Raw genomic sequence first — 24,603 nt, forward strand, 5'->3', positions numbered from 1 at the left:
GCTGACGGCGTGTTTGCGCGGATTTTTTTTTTATTCCCGGAAAGGGCGGGCGGAGCGGACGTCTCCACCGAGACGGGAGGAAGCATCCAGAAATACGGGGCGATGCTATAAAGCGTGGGATCACCCATCTTCAGGAGCGGCTCCGCTTACTGTAAATCCGCGCCCTCGTAAACAAATCCGCGTTTACCTGGATGGCGACGGTGATGAAGAGGAAAGCGGCCGTCAGCGTGAGATAAGGCCCGTGTCTCATCACCAGGATGAAGCCGCGGTGGAAGGGGATCTGCTTCTCGGTCCTCGGAGCGTACGGATCTACGGGCGTCGACGGATACGGGAGGTCAGAGGTCAGGGAGGACGGTTTTGGTTAGATTCGGTCCTGTAGCTTTTCCCCCTTTGAGCAGCTCGAGCAATATAACATCTCTTTTTTCATATTTCCATGTAAAGGACTATTTATTTGTTTTTCATTCCTCACACTAGCCATGTTTTTCTTTTCTCTTAATATTCACAGTTACACATGTACATTCCCATATTGCACTTTTTCTGGAAATTTAATAATTATAATAATGCTAATAAAAGTAATAATAACAATAGTAACTATATTACAAATCTTCATCATCATCACAATAACGGTAATAAATTAGAGGCCATAGATGATGATGATGATGATAATATTAATCATAGTTATCGTGATTATTAATAATAATAACCATAACAATGGATATAATAATAATGATAATAATAAAAATAATAATAATAATAACAATAATAGTAATACAAATATTGATATAAATAAAAACAATAATAATAATAATCACGATCACAACAATAGCAATAATAAATTAGAAGTGCTATATGATGCTACTAAAAATCGTAGTCATGATTATAAGTAATAACCGTAGCAGTGGATATATAAGAATTATGATAATAACAATAAAAGCAATTCATGATATAAATACAACAACAACAACAACAGCAACAGCAACAACAACAACAATAATAATAATAATAATAATAATAATGATAATAATGATAATAAAAGCAATTATTGATATAAATAATAAAACAATACTACTACTACTACTACTAATAATAATAATAATAATAAGGAGAAGAAGAATTGTTAATAATGATAATAATTGTATTATCATTATAATAACAATAACAGTAATAAATTAGAGGTGATAAATGATGAAAATAATAATAGTAATTGTGACAATAAATCATAACCATAACAATGGATATATAATAATAAGTAACAATCATCATCATCTTCTTCATGGATATAATACTACTACTACTAATAATAATAATAATAATGATGATGATGATGATGATGATGATGATGATGATGATGATGATGATGATGATGATGATGATAATAATAATAATAATAATAATAATAATAATGCAGACGTTCATAGAGAAGGTCCCTGGTTGTGTTGTGACAGAGGTGTCTTTCTTACCGTCTCTCTCCTTGACTCCCAGGAACATCACCACAGTGCAGATGAGGAAAACTCCTCCGATGACACCGGCAGCGATCATGTACACCTCCTTCTGCAGGGGGGACAAAAAAAAAAAAGAAAAAGGAAAACGACGTCAGACCTTCTCCACTTACACGGACCGTGCAATCCAGGCTATTCTGGGCTTTTCTGCAATATTTAATTTATAATGTTCTCGGAGTGAATGAAAAATTTAGACGCCTCATTTGAAAACTGGAAACAAAACGAGCCCGTGTCAGTTTTTCTTTTTTTTTTTCTTTTTGTCTTCCTCCCAGACCTTGCACCTTTCAGCTCCTGCCGGCCCCCCGTCTCTCGCCGCTTCATTACCCGCGACGTCCCCATTTCCTTGTTTTTTTTTATTTCGTTTTTTTTCCGTTTGCACTGCAAAATCCGCTGCGCAAACACGGGGATAAACAGGAAGAAAACCTCAAGTACATCTTTATCCCAAAATACATCCTCCGGCGTGGCCGTACAGGAACTGCCGTGCCTCAAACAACCTCTGTTTGTTTGCTATTTTTCCATGCGGCTCGGCCCGGCGGTTCATTATTATTTATGCACATCAAACACTCCCTGTTTCTGAGGGCAGACTGGGTTTGCCCAGACGGTGTGCCACCCTCCACCAGAGACCGCGGAGGAATGTAGCGGCTGGCTGCGGAGGCTTTGGCAAAACGATTACACCGCCTGATAGGGTTCGACCGAAGAACCGCCGAGGCCCAAATAGCTGCGGCGCGACCAAAGTCCGGCACAACACGCCTTGGACGCCGGCCCGTTTCATCCGAACGCAAATGTTCCGTGATGGCCGCCGTGTTTATTCACGGCGTGAGAGTTTCCCGTCGAGACGGTTTTCGGTTGAAACTATAAAGAAGCCGAAATATAGGACGTTTACGGTCACGTCTTTGAAGCTGATTTAAAGATTTGATGTTTTCTCCGGACGCATCTGTTCCCCTCCTACGCTGAGAAACTGCTCATTCATTCAGGATTTATATGGTTTATGACATCTAACCATTCACTCTTTCATATAAATGTCTAGAGACATTCAACTATCCACCCTCTCATTCACAGGTTATTGTAGAATAGTATAGTTTAGTTACAGTAGTACAGTAAAGTATAGTTACAGGTTACAGTAATGTGCAATAATCCCTAAGGAATGCACACAACTGCACACCTACTGGTTTATTTTGGCAGGGGGGGTCCCCCACTTTTCGCTTTTTTTACTTTTTTAATTTTTTTTTTCTACATCTTTATCCATTTATTATTCAAGATGTTTTTTCACTTTTTTCTACATCTTTAACTATTTATTCTCAAATATTTTTTTTACTTTTTTCTACATCTTTATTTATTCCTAAAGATGTTCTTTTACTTTTGTCTACATCTTTATTTATTATTCAGGATGTTTGTTTTACTCTTTTCGACATCTTTATCTATTTATTCTCAAAGATGTTTTTTTATCTTTTTTTTTCTACATCTTAATCTATTTAGTCTCAAAGATTTTTTTTAAACTTTTTTCAACATCTTTATTTATTCCTAAAGATGTTCTTTTACTTTTGTCTACATCTTTATCTATTTATTAATCAGGATGTTTGTTTTACTTTTTTCTACATCTTTATCTATTTATTCTCAAAGATGTTTTTTTTCCTTTTTTTCTCCATCTTTATCTATTTATTCTCAAAGATTTTGTTTTAACTTTTTTCCACATCTTTATTTACTCTTAAAGATATTTTCAATACTTTTTTCTACATCTTTTTTTATTCTTCTGGATTTTTTCCCTTTTTTTTCAACATCTCTATCTATTTATCCTTCTAGACATTATTATATTTTTTGTCTCATATTTTGTGTTATCTTATATCTCCAACCCAGAGATGCTGCTAGTGTTATATTGTTGTATTGTCGGACCTTTTAAGACGTCTTGACGTCCACATTTGGCCCGCGGGCCTTGAGTTTGACACTCTTGCTAAAGCAATCAATGCCGAGCTCGCTGTGTGCGGAGTAGCAAACCCAATAAAATAAATTTATAATGGCTATATCTTTCTATGGTCCATCATATAAAAGCCATTATCAGATTATGACACACACACTCAGTTTATTAAACCCATCCGTGGAGAAGTTCATCGTCCAAGTCGGCTGATTTACGTTCGTTCTCCACATTGCATGCAAATGCATCAAATCAGAATGTTATTACGAGATTAATTTATGATCTATACGGCTGACCCTGCGGCCGGGGTGGCGCTCCAGAAGCTGGAGTCCATCCCATCTGTCACCGGAGGCCACCAGATAATTATTTTCCATTGATGGAATAAGCCGAAGTGCGCGTGTCGACGCATTCGATGCCGAGCCTTCGATTGATTTTGCCTTGAACTGATGATTTGGAATTTCATTTTCCGCCGAGGCAGGAACACATCTAATCTGCCCGGAGGTCAGCCTCCGGGGTCGGCTCGTATTGATCGGACGCTTCATCATCGCTACTCTGCATCAAACGTGTTTTCACTGTCCAGAAACCACCGGGCACGCCCTCAAGTATGCACGTCTATAAACAAAACGGGAAGAGCGATTTGTTTTTTTTGAAGAACCCGCTTTGGATTCGCCCGGCGACCTCTAAAACGCTGACTTTGGCCTCGCCGGCAACGTTTGCTGGCAAACACAAAGATCCAAGTTCTGCTGGAGCCGAGGGTATTTTACGCAGAACCAGCTCCCTGAAAGAGGAATCCGGTTGAAAGCTAGCTTGCTGCTTTTCACTGTAAGCTAGCTATGATTCAAACATCCTGATATTTCCAACAGACCGAACATGAGGTGCCTTCAAAAGTTCGGGGTGGGGATATAAATAGGCCTAATGACTTGCAGGCCGCGGAGACCCCTCGATGTGGGGCCGCAATTTGGAGTCTGATGTGAGGGAGGGAACCCCTTTGTGGCGGCAGAGGGTGGGAGGCTCGGGATGTCGGGTTCGGATATCAAACGGCGCCTTCGCCTTTCGATCCCACGGGCTCAAAACCTGAAGCCGTTTTGGATGTCAGAGGCTGCGGACGCTCGGTAAATATGGACCCAATTTCAAACAGTCTTCCTTTTCACATTTCTTTTTTTCTTCTTTCCTCGGATATTCGGGCGAAAGCAAACCTCCCTGAGCATACAACTCCGGGGTTATTTTCAGCCAACAAACTCCGCAACCTACTTTTAGAGCACCTGGGCTGCTCGCTTGGCAGAGCGACACTTACAGCGTGTGACAGGTAGTCCGGGAGGTGCACCGGACTCTTGACAATCTCCGTCCCGCTGCTGTTGCCAAGGTAACCCGCCGTCACGTTATGGGTCGGGCAGTGCTTCAGAGTGTGAGCGCTGGCCACGATCTGGCCCTGGATGGCGGCACCGACGAGCGTCCCCAGCACCTCCAGCGTCATGCCTGCGCGCACACCAGCACAAATCCACCGATGTCGTCCGAACAGAAATAGCAACGATAAATTAAACGCGGCGGATTTGATATCCGTTTGCGTTCTCGAAGACCTTACGGTAAGCTGTGGCCGAGTCCCGCTCCTTCTGGTCGGTGCTCAGGAACATGGTGAGGGCAGAATAAGGCACGTGGAAGCACTGAAGCAGAGCACAAAGACACGACGACAGGTTGGAAAAACAAGGTAAACACAAGGAACTGCACCGGAAGCCCAGCAGAACGGCCTGATAAAGCCTCCAGGCTCATGTAGCGGAAACTTGGTATTCCTCTTGGCGTTGCTCAGCGAAAGGTAACGAAAATGGAAAAATTAAACAATTGTGACGGCGCTCCACGGACAGGAGGTGGTCTAGAAGTCAAAGTCAAAGTCCGCATTATTATTATTATTATTTCTTGGCATGGACTAGACATACAGAGGAATGGAGAAGACGTTCCTCACAATCCAACGGTGACATGAAATGAACAGAATAATAATGATAAATGGAGTGCATATTAACAGTAAAGGGCGCTGTTATATTAAACAGTAAACATTAACTGCGAGGTCTGAAGTATAAAGGTCATGCAGATCTTCCTTTGCTCTTTGCTCTTACTCTAGACCTCCTGCCTGGCAGCTCCATCTTCCGTAAACCTTCTGACCAAATCTCCAAAACTCACTTGGACATGAATGGAGGAGTGTTCATGTCTAAACCATCTCAGTTATCACTTTGTGTCAGACATACATGTCCTGCACCCCTGTGACAAATTTTTCTTTTCCTTTGGGCTTTTCCCTTCAGGGGTCGCCACAGCGAATCAACCTTTTCCATCTAACCCTATTCTCTGGATCCTCCTCTCTCACACCAACTAACGTCATATCCTCTCTCACTACGTCCACCAATCTTCTCTTTGGTCTTCCTCTAGACCTCCAATTCCAGTATCCATCTACCAATATATTCACTCTGTCCATGACCCAACCATCCCAGTCTGGTTTCGCTGACCTTCTCCAAATAGCTAATATATGCCGTCCCTCCGACGGACTCATTCCTGATCCTCTCCATCCTGGTCACTCCCAAAGAGAACCTCAACATCTTCGTCTCTGGGACCTCCAGCTCTGCCTCCTGTCTTTTGGTCATTGTCACGGTGTGTAGAGCATACAGCACCGCTGGTCTCACGTCTTTTCCACCTTTCCTTTCATTCTATCTCTTCGTACCCCTGACACTTTTCTCCACCAATTCCAACGTATTTCTTCACCTCTTTTCCGCACTCTCCGTTGCTCAGGCCTGTTGACCCCAAGTACCTGAAATCCTCCAACTTCTTGATCTCCACTCCCTGTAGCCTCACCATTCCACCTGAGTTCCTCTCATTCACACAGATGTTATGCTGGAACTAACTTTCATTCCTCTCCTTTCCAGAGCATACCTCCGCCTCTCTAGATTTTCTTCAACCTGTTCTCACTACAGATCACAATGTCGTCCGCAAACATCATGGTCCATGGAGATAAAGTGCACACAGTTGTGGAGCAGATAAGAGCTTGGGCCTCCTCGTCCCATTTCTCGCTGTTTCTGGACCACTTTGCAGCAGTTCTTTTTTTAATTGTGCACTGCAAGAAGTATCTGGTAGTGGTTGTGGCGCATGAGTTTGACCAATCGCTGAGCACCCATGAGTTCCTATGTAGGCATAAAAAGACCCTGCCGCTGAGGAGGAGCTAAAAGGGTTCTTGGAAATGACATTGTTTCTGGTTCCTATGCGGCAAAATGCACCAAGAAATGGTTTGTTGCCTGAAAAGGCCCTGGGAATGATAAAAAGTCGGGGCTTTAGTTGCCGAACCCCCCCCCCCACACTCGCTACTGGACTCTGATAATATATTGAAACAGAACCACTTATTTGCTTCTTTGCACTTAGAAACCATCATGCTGCCATTGCACCTTCTACCATTGTGGTACCACCTACTGACCTTCGCACTAAACTGTACACAAACCAAAGAAAACAAAAAAGTTGATTCTTTTTTTGTTTTGTGTACAGTAGTCATGTTTTGATATTATATCGGAGTCCAGTTGAGTGCGGGGGAGGGTTTGGCAACTCAAGCCTAATTCGCACTGCTGGGACTTTTTGTCGTTTCTTGAGCCTTTTCGGGCATCAAGCCATTTCTTGGAGCATTTTGACAGTGTAGGAACCAGGAACCATGTCATTTCCGATATTCCTTTTCGCTCCTCCTCAGAGGCGGGCTCTTTTTACGCCTACATGGGAACTCTTAGGGAACTGCTCGGCAATTGGTCAAACTCATGTGTCCAACCACTTCCAGATACTTCTTGCGGCGGGCCCACTATGCCACAAAGTGGTCCAGAAGCAGCCAGAAATGGAGCAACATGAAGGTCCTTAGCCCTGGAAACCTCAGAGGGGTTTCCAGGGCTCGCAGAGGAACATCAACATATCGCCCAAAATAAGTTAGCCGACAGCTAATGGGGTTCTTCAAATGTGCAAGGAGAAGATAAAAAGACTTCAACCCATCTGATAGTCCATGTTCTTCTTTCCACCATGCAGAACATGAGCACTATGGCATCTTTCACTTCCACGCTGTCCGTGTCGTCTTCCTCTTCTTCTTCTTCGGTGGTTTCTTTTTGAGCATGGAGCTTAATCTGCACATTGTAGACCCTTGCTTCCCTAAAATGGTCCCTCACTGCCCGCGAGAATGCAAAGCTAAAACCCTCCCCGGGAGGAGGCTACTTCCTGGACTAAGAACTTTTCTGTCCATGTTTAAGACGCTGTTTCTTGTCAGACACGGCAATCCCATAAAGACGCCCATCTGCCTCTGTCTGGCCTCCAGGATCCTATTTCTCAGCCTCTTTGGTGACGTTGTCTTCGCTCTCGTTGGTTACACCGTAATAATCGTTTTCCATCCGCTGAGTTTCGGTCGCTGTTTGAAACGTTCTGCGACATTTGCATCAAGTTTCACTAATAATTTGGTTTTCGTTTCCCCTCCGCTCCCACGTAAATCTCGGAGAGAGTCTGCAATGTTTGCATCAACTTTCACTTTTCATTCGGTTTTCACTTCCCCTACGCTCCCGCCGACGACCGACCTCTCCAGAAAGGAGACTTAGAAGATGCTAGTCATGACAAGACGTCCCGTATCTTCATGTTCCCGTGAAAGCTCGGACGCAAAGCGCGCCGTGAGCGATCCTTACGTTTTCCATTTGGGTGACGCTCAGCGCCTCTGCCCTGAGAACAGACGAGGGAAACCGGCTTCACTTTGTAATTTACACAAGCACTCAGTCAGCGCTGCGGCCGAAGGAGCGACAAAAATACACGTCGGCGAAAGGACTTTTCTTCTTTTCCGCCTGTGCTGCTTCTCTCCGAGTCGAAACGGAGGCGAGAAGCGAGGGAAAGTCACTCGCCAAAGAACCCGAACGTACGACGCTCTGGTTGTTTACCGACTCGAGCCGCGGGCGAACACAGCTGGCCTTGGCCGGCTCCGTTCACACGCATCCAGAGACAATGAAGTGAAGCTAAAAGCGGTAACCGGCATTTACCCGGGCGAGAGGTTCCTAGAAGGACGGAGCGTATACTTATCAAGTAGTTAGAATGACATGCTATTACAGCGAGCCGCAGCGCGGCTGCAGCGGTCGCCGCTCTGCAGCGCATATTACACGGCTTAAACCAAAAAGCAAATGCAAGAGGCGGGGGTCGGGGGTCGGGGGTCGGGGGTCGGGGGTCGGAACGGGTCTGGAGTGCATCAACAAAAGGCGACCGAAATAACTGCACTTCCCCTTTGAGGTGAGGTCTCTCATTTCCGGCTCATCCCGTAAATCGAAGTCCCGGCGCGAGATAACTGTAATCACGCTCGCGCCGAGCTGTTTCTCGAGAGGTTACATAATCATCCGTCACGTGGCGCTCGACGACTCCTCGCGCCAAATTTGGGTCGAATTCGGGAGATACTCACAGTGATGAGGGTTTGGTAGAGGCAGTAGAAGCCGAGATACCACATGAACCTGCCGCTGGTGAACGGAGGGACGAACCAGAGGTAGAAGTAGGACACGACCAGGAAGGGAGTGCAGCCCACCATCCTGCAGACGGAGCAGAGGAGACGCGTTAAAACCAGCTCCAGTCACAAACCCTTCGCTGCTAAAAAACAGAAAACGCAATGAAAACAACGCGACATAATTCCGCTGTTTGCGTAAAGTTCACCCAGAGTTGTCCTGGATCCATCACCAGGCCACGTGCAACCGTTCACTCACTCATTCATTCATTCATTCATTCACTCGTTCATTCATTAATTCATTCATTCGTTCAGTCACTCGTTCATTCATTCATTCACTCGTTCGTTCGTTCATTCATTCATTCGTTCATTCACTCATTCATCCATTCATTAATTTGTTCATTCATTCGTTCATTCACTCGTTCATTCATTCATTCATTCGTTCGTTTGTTCATTCATTCACTTGTTCATTCGTTCATTCACTCATTCATTCATTCATTCGTTCATTCACTCGTTCATTCATTCATTCGTTCATTCACTCGTTCATTCATTCATGCGTTCATTCACTCGTTCATTCATTCATTCACTCATTCATTCACTGGTTCATTCATTCATTGGTTCATTCACTGGTTCATTCATTCATTCACTTGTTCATTCATTAATTTGTTCATTCACTGGTTCATTCATTTGTTCATTCGTTCATTCACTCTTTCATTCACTCGTTCATTCATTTATTCATTCACATGTCTGGGCAATTTTGGGCTTCCGCTGGACCTCCTGCATGTTTTTGGACTCTGGGAAGAACCAGGAGGAACCCCACGCTCGGGATCCAACCCGAGCGTGGGGTCGAACGCCTGCGCCACCGTGCCGCCACATTCAGACGTATACGTAAACTTCCATCAGCATCATGGTTGCCCTCAAGGGGCGACACGGGACGATATGTAATGCAAAATAAATGTAACTACTCCTTAATGTTACGTAACTCTGCATTTATTACTCATTCAACCCCAAAATGTTACACATGCATTTGCACAGATGTAAAGAACATTATGTTACTAGTAGTTACTAGCTTTCACCGCTGCAGTGTTTTTGGATGCGGCTTTTGTGAACACATTCTGCTGCCGTCCTGGTTTGGTTTGTAATTCTTGGACCATTTGTTGTTTTTCTGGAAGGCTAACTTTAGCGCGCTTAGCTCCGCTACTCTTTGACAACCGGCGCAAAAGACATACCGTTTTTTTTTTCTCCTTGAAACACAATCTTTGTACTTTTTAAGACCTTAAAACACTTTATAGCCTTGACTTTGACACTTTGTATTTTTATTTGTATTTCTTAATCCCCTCCTTCCTACTATTATCTATTATTGTTATGTTTTACTTGAAACTCTGGCACAACAATTTCCTTCAGGATAAATAAAGTTGTTCTTATTCTTATTTATCTGCATCAACCTTTCTCTTCCAGGACATTCAGGGATCATTTGTGTTTCTCAAGTCCACTTGTTGAAAATGCCATCGATGTGGCGGGACGCCGTCGCTTCACGGGTAACATGATCGGAAATGTAGTTAAAGGTCAAAGCACGGGTTTGACTTATTTATTTGAAGACAACCAGACCTTTTCAGATGTTCTCCAGACCACATAAAATGATCTGGCGGGCCACATCTGGCCCGCGGGCCTTGAGTTTGACATATTAGATAAATAAATTACATACGCGTGGATAAGATGAATGAAAAATCTTGCGTCTCGCATCTTTTTATATCGCTCAATACGAGCGACTTGCCTCTTTAACTGTCATGGAGTGACAATAAATGTGGATAAAGCGGTACAGTTATGTTCGTAGGGATTTACGCTTTGCGGTAAATGGCAGCGCTGCTCTGTAATCCGAAAGCAAAGCGTCGTCGCCGCTCTAAGCCCAGAGCAATAATGACAGCCGCTGTGTCGTTTTCGCAGCCGTGCAAAAACGGATCACGCCAGCTGCCGGCGAAACGATGACGCCGTTGCAAGAATGAGGGGAATCTGCGGGGAAGGACTTTAACGCTTTCAGACAAACACGTGAATATGGAGCGGCGTGAAGCCATTCTGCATTTTGTGCACTTCCCTGGACCGGGAGCCATGCACCGCGGTCGTGTTCAAACCAGGAGTACAGGATTGCTGTGTATCATTATGGTCAGCAAGACCATTTAAAAATAAATGGAAAAAAGAAGTGCAGATTATGGATGACCATCCGCGTCCGGATGAATCTTTATCAACTGGCGGAAATCGATTTTTTTTCTACGTTGCATTCCCTCATGATACGGAGACGTACAATTATTCACCCTGTCATTCATGTGTCTGGATATTTAGGATCTCCGGTGAACCTCCTCAGATAAATCCACATATCCAGGATCAGTCGTGCTTCACTGTGAAATCCTCTTCCTCCCATTTATGACTTCCACGTTAAACCTGTAACGACGGCGCAGATGTTACCGTAAATATTCCGCGGTAATCATAATCTCCCGAAGTCGACGGCTCCCTAATTACGTCGCATTTACGGGATATTTCTGTCGGCGGCCACCTGGATGAGCTCGAGGTGCCGGCGTAATTAAGGGAGGATTCGGGGAAGTCCGGATTTGGGTGTTAATGGTCGTCCGGTTTCCATTTCCGTCTTTCTGACGTGAAAGCGCCGGTCTATTCAGCGGCGTCGCGTGTTGGACGTTGACTCTAGAAATATCGCTCCAAGCTTATTTATTCATTCGCTTCTCTGTTTGTTTTTCCCCCCAAAAACAAGCTCTGAAAGTATTGGACGGAAAAACAAAAACATACCATCACTGTCAGATATTAATAAAACACGGGCGCCTGAACTGGGATAATACTATTAATACGCTGATGCCATCTTGATTTATAAAATCTTCCACCACAAAGCTTTACCTCCACTGGGAGAATTTGTAGAAAATATCTCCAACAGATCAACAAGAGCCGGTTCTAGAGGTGAACCAAACATCATACGGGAACATCTCAACGCCTGGCAGCTGGATGAACAACATGGTCATCACAACACTCTCTAGATTCCATGTAAGTTTGTCAAGTTTGTTTTTGTCCTGTGTTTTTTACCTACTGTTGCCTTATTCATTTTATCTTGTGTTTTTAACATCAACCTGCTGAAGGGACAAAAGATGGAAATTAGCCTTTGGCTATAACTTGCATATTTACATGTTCATTACTACGTTTTGAGATGAGATGAGAGGAGAACAACTTTATTTATCCCGAAGGAAATTGTTGTGCCAGAGTTTCAAGCAAAAACATAACAATAATAGATAATAGTAGGAAGGAGGGAGAATAAGAAATACAATAAAATATACTGCTCAAAAAAATAAAGGGAACACTTGAACAACACAATGTAACTTTTCACTGTGCAATATTCAGAACTGTGCAATATTTCATTTCATAACAGCGACACTACGATTTTTCCTTTATCATACTATTGTGCACTCCTTACCTCACTTGTTACTAAGACACTTTATAGTTTCACTGAGACACTTTATAGTTTATAGTTTATTTTTATTTCTAATTCTGCCTTTTTCTTTTTATTATTTATTACTGTTATATTTTCTGTAACTCTGGCGCAACAATTTCCTTCGGGATTAATAAAGTTGTTCTTATCTTATTTTATCTTATCTTAACTCCAAGTGAATCCCACTTGTGTGAAATCATAGTGTCCACTCAGGAAGCAACACAGATTCATTTTGACTTGTTTTAAGGACATTACATCAAAGTTGGATCAGCCTGGAGTTTGTTTTTACACTTTAATTTTGAGTGTGATTCCTAATCGGACCTCCATGGGTTGATACAATTGATTTCCATCGATCATTTTTGTGTGATTTTGTTGTCAGCACATTCAACTGTGTAAAGAGCAAAGTATTTCATCAGAATATTTCATTCATTTAGATCTAGGATGTGTTTTTGAAGTGTTCCCTTTATTTTTTTGAGCAGTGTATAAATTGTCAAGGTTAAGGCTATCAAGTGTTTTAAGGTCTTAAGTACAAAGAGTTGAGTACAAAGTTTTGTCCCTCTTTTCAAATAAACCCAAAAGTTTGTATCAGCATCAGGACCGGCTCCTCCCCTCCTCCCGCACCCTCGCCATCCGGGACTCGCCGTTTCAACCCGCGCATCTGCAGGAAATCCACGGCGGCGGTGGAATTTGAGCGACCGTGACAAAACCCAGAGGGGCCGTGACCTCCGACCCGCTGCGCAGATGAAGAGAGAAAGCGGGAGAACGAGGCCGCGAGCAGTCATTTCTAGCATGGTCCAGCCCGCTATCACTTCACTCTCCTCATGATTGTTCGCCGAAACAAAGGCGGCCGACAACGCTGGTGCTGCAGTATTGACGGCTCGGTCATGGGGGCGATGAAAGGGCCCCGGCGCCGGTGAATGGGACAGTTAGAATGTTCCTGCAAGATGACTGTGTTCAGAGAGGCCGACAAAGGCACATTCCTCACGAGCCGCCACCCCTGGAAAAACAAACAAAATGCAAAAAATATTTCCCACGCATCGCGCGCACATGGCCGTCCCGCTTCGTGGAGGCGGGAGGAAGCGTTCGTTCGTTTATTCGTCCACGAGGCTAATCCCTTGGAAGCTGGAAAGGCGGGATTCGCCGTGGATCCATCATAGAGACGACAACATTCGCACCTCGTCTTTTCTATCCTCGTCCGTCTCGGCCCGTTCGCTTCTTTTTGTTTACCGTAATTTCCGGACTATTGGGCGCGCCTCAATATAAGCCGCACCGGCTAGCCGGGCGCTATCATTTCATTGGTCCGATGTGACGAGGATAAATGTTTTAGCGGTGTGAAGCTCATTAGCGTCCCCCCCCAAAAAAAGGTCCATATATTAGCCGTATCGTTGTTTACGTGAAAAAAGTCGCGGCTTATCGTCCGGAAATTACGGTATTTTATTTTTGTCGTTGCGATTGTCATTGTTTATGTTGTTTTATAATCTTGATGTTGTTGTTCTCTCTGCTGTCTATTTATTTTTGGATGTTATTTGCTATCTTTAAATGTCTCCCTAATTATATTTATATTGATATTTACTGCCAGTATCATTGTGACGCTGTTGTGACAAAACTGTCCCCTATGAGGATCAATAAAGTTTATCTTTTCTCAAGTAGAGACATTTAACCATTCACTTTCACATCATATGAACATATAACGTTCACTCACAAGTCATATAAAGATATTTAGAGGTTTGAAAAACCAAGAGTGCTCCAAAAAAATAAAGATAATTTATTTTACATGCAGCGGCCCCCACAGAAAGAATAAATAACTTACATTATTCCCGTTTCATTTATTATCCGAGTCTGAACGATGTTTTATTTTGAAAATAAATGAACAAATCCTTGTCTCGGCCACGTGTGACGTGAGGCTAATATGAAACCCGCAAGCGAGCAACATGAGGAAAATCAGATTTTTGCAAAAGAAAAAGAAAGCAGACAATACCGGGATTTATCCCGACCGGTGATTCCCGGCTCTCCGATGAGGCAACGAAGACTTCAAAACCGCTTCACCGCTTGGATGCCGATAAGAAAAACGCAGGAATATTTACATATTAATATGTATTTTATCCGCCGGTCCACAAAAATATTATTTGACATTAAACCGGAGGTGCAAAAAAGGTTGGGGGCCGCTGGAGTACAGTAATAAATTATCTTTATTTTGGGACAATCAGTCATTTCCTCGTTCACGCGACATGAAGAGACATAAAATGATTCACTTCCATGTCATATTTACATACGACGTTCACCCTCTCATCAACACGCCTGAGCAATTTATTGTCTCCAACGATGAACCCCGGACCGATCCAGGAAGTCTGATTTAACTCGCGTCTTAATTAGCACGTCCGCTAACGATGCTCCGCCGCGGGCAACCGTCAATCAAACCGTGACTGGTTCGCAGCTGCAAACATGGACCTTGTTGAAGCATCTGGATGACGCGGATCGGGTGCTTCGACTGTCGACCAATAGGGAGAGTCGGTGGTTTCTTTCGTTCATTCGTAGCCCGGCTGTCATTGGGCGAGACCCGTCACCAGCCAATCAGATGGCGATTTATAGGGACGTCCAAGCGTTGACCCGCTCATTCACACATCATTCAGAAACATACAAATAATAATCTTCCTGGACATTTAGAGATCATTTGTGTAACATGATCAGAAATGTAGCTTATGGTCAAAGCACGCGTTTGACTCATTTATTTGAAGACAATCAGACCTTTTCAGAACCGGGAATCGAACCGCCGACCTTCCACACCCCCTGAGAGCCAGAGCCGGGGTGTTTTTTTTCCGTCTACCCCTGCAAAGTGCAGGGGCTCCCGGGGGCCTCCCTCGCCGCAGGGCTAAGACGTCTAAAAGCATCAAAGAGGCGTTTTCCCCGTAATGTTTCTCAGATGCTTCCCTTCACCGTGTCGCTGATTTGAAGAGTAAAATCAATCCTTTTCCTGTTTTCACAGAAGTCTCTTTTGGCTCTCAGACGGTCCTGCACAGGACCATATTGGAAGCATTACTAATGATGCTAATTCGAACTAGCCGAACACCGGAGGCGGGTGATATCCGGTGATTGCGTGCATTTATTGATGAAGCGATTTCTAAGACTCAAGCAAAGCGTTGGTGCCGTCCGACGCCTCGCGATGAAATTCATTCATTCATTACCTACGCCGTGACTCCTGGAGAGGGGGGAGAAGCTGGCTGGCACTGGGCGAGAGTTGGGGTTCACCCCGTAAAACCACTCACCCTTTCATTCACCGGTCATATAAAGACATGCAACCATTCATTCAGTCATTCAAATGTCATATAAAGATATAAAAACAATTCAGTCAGTCATTCACATGTCATATTCAGACCTAAAACCAATCATCCTCTTATTTGCATCTCATATAAAGACATACAACCATTCATTCACTCATTCAAATGTCATATAAAGATATAAAAACAATTCAGTCAGTCATTCACATGTCATGTAGACATTCATTCACTCTCATTCAGATGCCATATAGAGACAAAAAACCATTTATCCTCTCATCGCACAACATATAAAGACACAGAACCATCATTCACTCATTCATGTTATGTAGAAATAAAATTCAATCTCAGTCAGATGCCATATAGAGACGTTAAACATTCAGCCTCTCATTTATACGTCATATAAAGACATACAACCATTCATTCACTCATTCAAATGTCATGTAAACATTCATTCACTCTCATTCAGTTGCGGTGAGGTGCAGTGAGTAGAGGCAGAGGGAGGCCGGGCCTCACCTGTCATCATGGAAAGAAAAAAATGCAAAATGAAAAAATTATTTGAATGGTTATATTTATTCAGTGATTTGTACTATAAAGTTATTTTCCATGCAGCTTCACCATTTTTAGTTGTTCTTTTGTCAAAATTGCTAAAAAAGATTCACATTTACCGTTCAAATACGTAGAAGAGATGTGCGGTGACGCGGCAACCAGCTGAGCCCACTATGGATTCCACAACGATTCTGCTAACTGTGCTAGCATGCTATGCACTCAGACCATATCGCTGTCTCTGTGGATGTCTATTAAAAAAACACTTAATATATGAACTAAATTTCCATAGTTTAGCTGATGTGTCTGTCGAATGTTTTTTGTCAACAACACTAACGTGTTTCTCGTAAAACACCTGTGAAGAGATATTAAGTGAGGCACGCAGTGACGGTGCCTCATGGTAGGGGGCGCCGCTGATCCCAGGGATCCTTCTTACTACTCGGCTACAGAATCATAGAATTAGCAATGGCAAGCTACAGTAAACAGTTAACAAGTCAAGTGCAGCCATCCAGCTATTTTTGCCGATCTCATGGGGTTGTAAAGCTCACAAACGCTGAGGGATGAATGTAAATCTCCTGGGCAGCTTCTCAACTTTTAAGCCCAGAATGATCTCGTTCAAACTGTTCCCGAGGAGACAAAGTTGCTCCGGCCGGTGGTCGGAAACCGATGACTTCTACAAGCAGGTTATCCATGCTTCAGAAGCAGCGGCGCATGGACTTCATTTATAAGTAAAGGTAAGAAAAAATAACATTTTTTACATGTGTTTTTTTTTTCTTATGCAACAGTTTGTATATGCAAAGAATGCTGATATGATATTTTAAACAAAACACGTCAACATGCTGCAGATAAAATGGTGAATAAGCTACTCTGTAGGGTTCATATGTTTGTAAATCTGGGATGACGTCACTGTTTAGATGCCATTTAGAGACAAACAACCACTCATCCTCTCATCTGCACGTCCAATAGGACCAGTTATTCATTCGCTCACTTATATATGTCATGTAGACATTAAATTCACCGTCGTTCAGATGCAACATGGACAGATGGAACCGTTCACCCTGTTATTCCTACATTAAGTAGAGGCTCATTCATTCACACACCATATAGAGACATAAAACCATTCACGCTCTCATTCAGACGTCTGAATACCTTCAAAGTAAAGGTTCCTGACACTCAGATTCCCACCATGCATGGAATCTGTGCGCACACACACACACACACACACACACACTGATAGACAATGCAGTGAGCCATTGAAATAACTGTTTATAAAGTGTAAATGTGTGTGTTGCAGAGGGACGCCTCTAGGGGAAGCCTCAGCGCGCAGAGTCGCCGTGTTTACAGACTTTAAAAAAAAAACTCTCCTCTTTCGTCTCCGTCGTATTTAACTTTCACATTAAAATCCTCACTACTTGCAAAACTTTTTCCCATCGCAAAACACCGCTGTGAGAAGAAGGAGTGTCTGAGATGATGAATTGCTATAATTATAGAATAATAAACACGGCAGCTTCTGGGCATCCTAAGGAAGTCGGGGATACGAGATACACATCGCTTGATGTCTGCTTGCTGATGTGACAGCGGCGAGGAAAACGCAGAAGGGAATTTCCAAAAAGGGGCTAACAACTCAGGGCGTGTCTCGCACTGCCATTAAAATGAAGGATGACCACACACGTATAAGAATATCCGCAAGATAGTCGCAAAACACCAACCAGTACACACACACACACACACACACACACACATGCTGACAGCTCCCCAGGGGTTGTCAAAGCTGATTTAACAGCCATCAGCATCTGTCTGCTGCTGAGAGCGGCTTGCCGGCCGCTGTGGACTTGGTTTCCTTCCAGCACTGTCAGCTTGTGTGTAATCTATGGTTTATAATGCAGTAAAAGCATTGGATGCTCGCGGCGCGATCGCAGCGAGCGTCACGCTACCCGGCTCGGAAAAACACGTACATGTCTCACACAGGCACGGACAGAAAAATAATAATAATTTGCCCGAAGAGGGAACGCGGGGAAACGGGGGTGGATTGCGTCCAGATAATCTTCATATAATCCACATTTGCATTTTAGGAACTGGAGAGAAATGGGGAGCTGGATTTGGCCCGAATGTGAAAGTGCATGAAAAACGGAAGCAAGCGACGCCGTGTTGGATGATTCATCGCAAACGGCGGAAACGTCGCCGTTTCTATCGTCACCTGGCATGGAAGAGGCCCCGCCGCCCGGAAGTGCATTTATGTGGCATTAAAAGGCAATTTAGAACAATCAAAACAATTCAAAAATGTCTCGTACCGAAGATTTTGTGCAGACGTCTGTGCGAAAAACTACCTTTGGACTTTTGATCAAGTCGCGTGAAGCCGGCTCACTTAAACATGATAAAACTCTGGAAAATTATGAAAAAAAATAATGATAATTATCATAAATCAATAATGAAAAATATATATATTTTCTTATTCACTTATAATTACAATTATCACATAAAAAACAATAATCTTCTGTTAGTGAACAGAAAAATACATGGAAAATGAGGGGGGTTAAAATTTTTTAAATGATTTAAATTTCTGAAGAATTCCAACAAAAAAGAGCTCAAAAGTTAGAGATAAGAATGTAAGAGAAAAGTCTCAAATTTGAAAAAATATGAAAAAAAATTGGATTATTGCACTGCAAGAGTACAAGATCTTACAGAATACAGAATGTAAAAACGATGAAATATTTAAGGAATCCTAAAGGTTCACAGACTTGGTAGCCTTCCTACATGGTGATATCAATATAATAACATAATCTCCATACATCTGTATTACGATTATTTCAACATTTGTGGCAAAGTGCAGGATAACCTACAATCAGTGCAGTCCCGATAATATCAGCATATCATCGGCGAAAATGTTTAATGACTCCCCGACCCGACCGATTTTCTTAGGCGTCAATCGGAAAGAAGGTTCCTGAGAAGAAGAACTCACCACGGCATGAGCCGGCCGATCTTGGTCCACCTGCTCTTCGTGATGAAGAAGCCGACGACGGGATCGGTCACGGCGCCCCAGGCTTTTCCCACAAACAGCACCATGGAGGCCTGGAAGGCGTTGATCTGCGGACGGTGGAGGGGGAGGAATTAACAAAAAAAACGCTAGTAATTGCTAACGCGCATCGAGCGGCTGTGTTTTCTTACCTGGGCGACATCCAGCAGGTAGATCTGCAGGAAGAACGCGGTGGCGCTGGCGGCGACCTCCTTGGGCGCGCCGCCGATGGCGAAGCACAGCTTGCTGCACAGAGACAGCTTCTGGTTCAGGTCGGTCTGAGAGAAAAGGCAGGAAATAAATGACGTAAGGTCACGCCGCTAATGAGCAAATTAACTTTTGACGGGAGATGGCGACTTTTAATTCCGGAGAAGGAAATGAAGGACGCCGACCCCGGCGAAATGACGGCGTCCTTTCGGGAGCTATTTGGGATCTAATCCTGCACGACTGCCGCGACCGCGCCGCTAAAAACACAAGTTTTAAACATTCGTCCGGTTTTGTTTCGTCGGGAAAAAATCCGTATGTTTTCGCTGGAATGGTTGGAGGAAATCTGATTTAATTCACGTCTTAATTAGCACGTCTGCTAACGAGGCTCCGCCGCAGGCAGCTGTCAATCAAACCGTGACTGGAAGTGGATGGATGGCAGCCGCTAACGAGGACCTTTGTCTCCGTACGTTGAAACATCTGGAATGCATAGCGATATTGTACATAGCAATATTGCACAGTATATATACGTATTTATAAAATTCTCTTTTACAAAAAAATAAAATAAAATAACATTTTTTAACATTTTTTTAAACTTTTTTTTTAACATTTTTTTTACATTTTTTACTTTTTTTTAAACATTTTTTTCAACTTTTTTTACAATTACAATTACAATTTTTACAATTTACATTTTTTTAACTATATTCTTACTGTTCACAATTTTGATGCTGCTACCCCATGTGACCCCCAATTCCCTCTCTGGAACAAATAAAGTTTTTCTGACAGCATGAAAATTTAGAAAAATACAGGACTGTTTCAGAAAATTTGACTATTGTGATAGGGTTCTTTATCGTCTTTAATGCAATTAAAAAACAAAGTAAAAAAATACTTTTTCATGTATTCTAATATTTTGAAATAGGATTTTTGAGTTTTCTTAAGTTGTAAGCCATAATCAGCAATATTAAAAGAATAAAAGGCTTGCAATATTTCAGTGGATTTGTAATGAATCCAGAATGTATGAGATTTCTGTGATTGCATGCAGAAGATAAAGAACTTTATTACAATATTTTAATTTTCAGAGACAGTCCTGTGCAAACGTTGTCTCTCATCATTACGGGTCTCCTACTGGTTTTTGGACAGTGGAGGAACCCAGAGAACTGGGAGGAACCCCCAACTCAGACTCCAAACGTTCATATTCATCCACGACGCCGAGAGTGAGAATGGGACCCCAACAAAAAAAAATTTAAAAAAATGTTTTTTATCCATCCGTCCCTGCAAAGTGCCAAAGAACCTCCCGTGTGTTTTTGGAGGAACCCGGAGGAACTCCGCACAGACACCTGGAGAACATGGAGATTCAACAATGGAAGGCCGATCCAACTGATCAGGAAGTAACTGCACACCAACGTGTCTGCGGAGGTTCTCAGTCATCCAGGTCTCGCTGAATTCTCCTTGAAATCTGTCCTTCAAGCAGCTGGACTTGGATTTCTCCACTTGAAGATGTTTCAGCGCTCATCGCTGAGGCTTCTTAGCTTCAACCCAAGAGCGATGAAACATCGTCAAGCGAAGAAATCCAAATCCGGCTGCCACGAAAAGAAGATTTGGACAAGAATCCATCTCCGAAGCTGCTCTCTTGAACTTGGACGTTTGACCCTTAACCCCAACTTTGGGGGGGCGCTCTCACACACACACACACACACAAAAACCATCTGCAAATCCAATAAAAGTACAAGTTCACCAGGTTTCCTTCGACTCTGACCGCACTGTGCAGGGATGCTATTCCAACAGCTCCTCCTGACAAGCGTCCTCCACCCTTTCCTCCACCAAACAACCACCGCTCTTGTCACTTTTTCCCCGTCGGAGCCTCGGCGGGCGGCGGGTCCGTTCTATTCGTTCCCGCCGACGCGGTTTGTTGTTGGATTCGGCGATTGGCCGGAATGTAAATAACAGCCTTTTTTTGGCGTTTCCTTTGCAAATCCCGGTGTTTACTTCGGCGTTTCATCTGTCACTCGACAAGTTTCCAGCACGTGCTCTTTCAGTGTGTGTCTGTGTGTGTGTGTGTGTGTGTGTGTGTGTGTGCATGTGTGGAATCGGGAACCAGGAGGAAACCGTATACATGCATATAAATAGCCAAAGCTGCCGCAGACAAAGAAACAGCAGCTTTATGGCTGCAATTTTCAGGATCGTGTTTCCAAGACCCTTTTATCTCTTTTTTTTATTAAATTCCTCATCTTCTGTGAGCAGGTTGGGAGGCTGTGTTGGAAACCAGCATGGGGCGCGAAACTGGCTTAGCTTTACTGCACAAAAATATGCAAATTGACAGTTTTTGTGTTTTTTTTTTTTTTTCCTGAATCTAAACAAGCTGTTTGTTGTTTTCGTTCCAAAAATCCAGCCGTTGACCTTCAGCGTCCCGTCCCGGATCGCTGGATTTATCGTCCGAACCAGATTAGCACATTTGGGGAAAGAGGTCCGGTGCCCGTCGGGACACGTGTGTGTGTGTGTGTGTGTGTGTGTGTGTAGTTTTTAATCCTCACACACACGGATGACACTCGTCGCCGCAGTCTGGGGAACTTTACAACTCTATCACGCTTTCAGAGTGACCTTTTTCCAACGCGACTTAGCAGCTGACGTTTTCTTTTTTTTTTTTTTTGCTTTTTTTAAAAAAGACGGAAATCACCAAAGCGACCGCGGCCCCGACCGAAACACTGTTATTATCCGGCTCTCGTTTTTTTTTTTTCCCCTTCCTCCTTTTTTTTTTTTTTTTTTTCGCCCGATCAAAAACATCAAGGGTTTTTCGCAAACGACAATTACCAGGAGGGAGGTGTGTAATTATTCAATCGCGAGACAAGCGGGTCAGAGGTAAGTAAAGGCTTCGCGGCGGCTGCGACTTCAGAACTCTCTCCTATCCAACTCTCACTGCAATTACACCCTAATTGGGGAAAGAAAGAAAGAGCGAAAGAGAGAAAATCAAAGTCCTCTGGTGTTTGGAGAAACCTGCTTAACTGATGATGTGCAAAAATATCCCGACACTTTTCCCTCCGCGGATTTCTAAACGCTCCGTCTCTCCCTGAGAAGTCCCCATCTTTTCCCATCAGCACGCCTTATCATCGGAGACGGTAAACAGGATATCCCTGCCAGGAGATGTCTGGGCGTGCTGGACAACACACACACACACACACACACACACACACACACGCACGTAGCGGAGGGAAAAGAGCCCAGGTCGAGTAGATACGCGACCCACGACCTTCGGCTGCGTCTGCGCCGTCAGCAAGACAGATGAGCCTGATTTGGAGGAGGTGATGAACCCTGAACAAATTTAAAGAAAGGATGGGGGGATGATTCTTTGATGGAGAGATGAAGAGAAGAGGAAGAGGAGGAGGAGGAGGAGGAGGGGAGCCCTCATCCTACAAATGTACTCCCAATGTTTGTACGCACAAAGTTAAGCTGCTAAAATGGATCAGTGAAGCGTGTGTCTGTTTATATGTGTGTGTGTGTGTGTGTGTGTGTGTGTGTGTGTGGTTAAAGGATTTTTTTTTCCCAGACAGTTCTGGGTATGGGGGTCAAAACTCTCATTCCGGTTATGGGAGCTTTGGACCGTCAATGGAGATTATGGATTACGGCGGTGAAAGCGCAGGTTGATGGCAGAGAGCCACTGTCACATTCCTATGGTTTACCACACACACACACACACACACACACACACACACACACACACGTCCGTTGACAGGGATGTGAAAGAGTGAATGAAAACCACTAAAAAAGGCAAAAGAGAGCAAGCACTTTGGCTTCCACTCAGTTTTTTCTTTTCTTTTCTTTCCTAACAGGTTGTCCATCAGAGGAAAGGCGATGCTGCGTTCAAGGAACCAACTTTGTTTCCCTTTCAGAGGTTTTTGTTTTTAAACACAAGGTCAGGAAAGCGAAGCGCACGTGCGTTCGGATTACGGATTAAATAATCCCAAATCTGTCGAACGCCATCCCGCCTTCGGGTTTCTTACAGATTGCGTTGCACGCCACGACGGGAAAATAAGAAATTCATTGAAATTCACACGATAAAAGCACTTTTTTTGTCACAGAATCAATAAAAGGCGGGAGTAAATGTTTTGTTTTAAAAAAAAAACAACAAAAAAACAGATCTTTTTTTTTTTTCTGTGGCACATTTTAATACATATTTATATTTGTATAACACTGCCTATTTATCTTCTTTATTTTAATTCTTTTTTGTCTAATAAAGGTGATTCTGAATCTCCAATCCTTACAGAGGACGCACTTCCCGACTGTATTTCTAAAATTTCGGAAACAAAACATCCAACAAAATCTCTTCCATTTTCGCCCAAAAACAACCCCAGTGCTGACGGGTCGGTAAAGGTCACGGCGTGACCCCGAGGCCTCGCCGGCGCCGAAGTCTCTCACCTGGTGCGGCGTTTTGGCGAACAGCGGCTCGGTGGGTTTGTTGATCTTCCCGGTGGAGCCGCGGGCCCCGCCGTCGCCGCGGGTCATGGCGGAGAGGCTGTGCGTGAGGCGGCAGCCGTACGTCTGGGCGTGAGCGGCGGCGCCGAAGTGCGTGTGGCTGCGGCTGCGGGTGTGCGCGATGATCCGGGGAGCCGGGCGTTGCGCGGCGGGACCGAACTGGATGTGGCTCTGACTCCGGGTGTGCGCGCCGTAATCCTGCTGCTGTCGGAGGTGTGTCTGAGCCACGGCCCCCGAGGCCGGGAGCTCCTCCTGCCGCTCCTCCGTCACAACTCTCGCACTTTCCGACGCCATTCACATGCTGCTGCAGACGCACGCGTGCACGCGCAACCTGTCCGGAAAGTGTGTCCTTGGATGTTTTTGAAAAAGAAAAAAAAAAGAAAAAATGAGAAACACCCCGAGCGGCCGGAGCAGGGATGCAGGAGCGAGTCCTCCGCTCACCTGGCTGGAGGAAGGAGAGGAAGGAAGGAAGGAAGGAAGGAAGGAGGGGTGGAAGATCTCCGTGCGGTGCGGTGCGGTGCGGTGCGGTGATCCGCCGGCCGCGGGAGGAGAAGGAGACTGCGGAGTCGGAGATGATGGAGGGCGGGAGGGAGGGAGGGATGGAGGGAGAGGGTGGTCCTGAGCTCGGCGGAAGTGCGCCCCCTGGCGGAGGCGGACGGTAATCCGCGGGATTAGGGCGGCTCTGACGTCACCGGAGGAAACACGCTTCTTTCCTTTCCCCTCGTTTCATCCGCTCTTTTGC

The 24,603-nt window shown here is 44.2% G+C and overlaps 1 protein-coding gene across 1 annotated transcript in view; it reads right to left on the reverse strand.

Moving 5' to 3' along the window:
- mfsd2b (MFSD2 lysolipid transporter B, sphingolipid) overlaps positions 1–24,349 on the reverse strand; it is a 30,918-nt gene extending 6,569 nt beyond the window's left edge. Inside the window, exons 1-8 of the mRNA XM_086167416.1 lie at positions 23,805–24,349; positions 19,343–19,468; positions 19,137–19,261; positions 8,840–8,963; positions 4,991–5,069; positions 4,703–4,884; positions 1,461–1,551; positions 188–309 (exon numbers count right to left, since the gene is read on the reverse strand). Of these exons, the coding sequence (XP_086023542.1) occupies positions 188–309; positions 1,461–1,551; positions 4,703–4,884; positions 4,991–5,069; positions 8,840–8,963; positions 19,137–19,261; positions 19,343–19,468; positions 23,805–24,155 (1,200 nt within the window). The 5' untranslated portion in view covers positions 24,156–24,349. The remainder of the gene's footprint in view (positions 1–187; positions 310–1,460; positions 1,552–4,702; positions 4,885–4,990; positions 5,070–8,839; positions 8,964–19,136; positions 19,262–19,342; positions 19,469–23,804) is intronic.
- Positions 24,350–24,603: the final 254 nt, after the last annotated feature.

The sequence above is a fragment of the Fistularia commersonii genome, chromosome 20 (genome assembly GCF_037954325.1).
Source record: "Fistularia commersonii isolate RoL2024-O1a breed Wild chromosome 20, RoL_Fcom_v1.0, whole genome shotgun sequence".
NCBI lineage: Eukaryota > Metazoa > Chordata > Actinopteri > Syngnathiformes > Fistulariidae > Fistularia > Fistularia commersonii.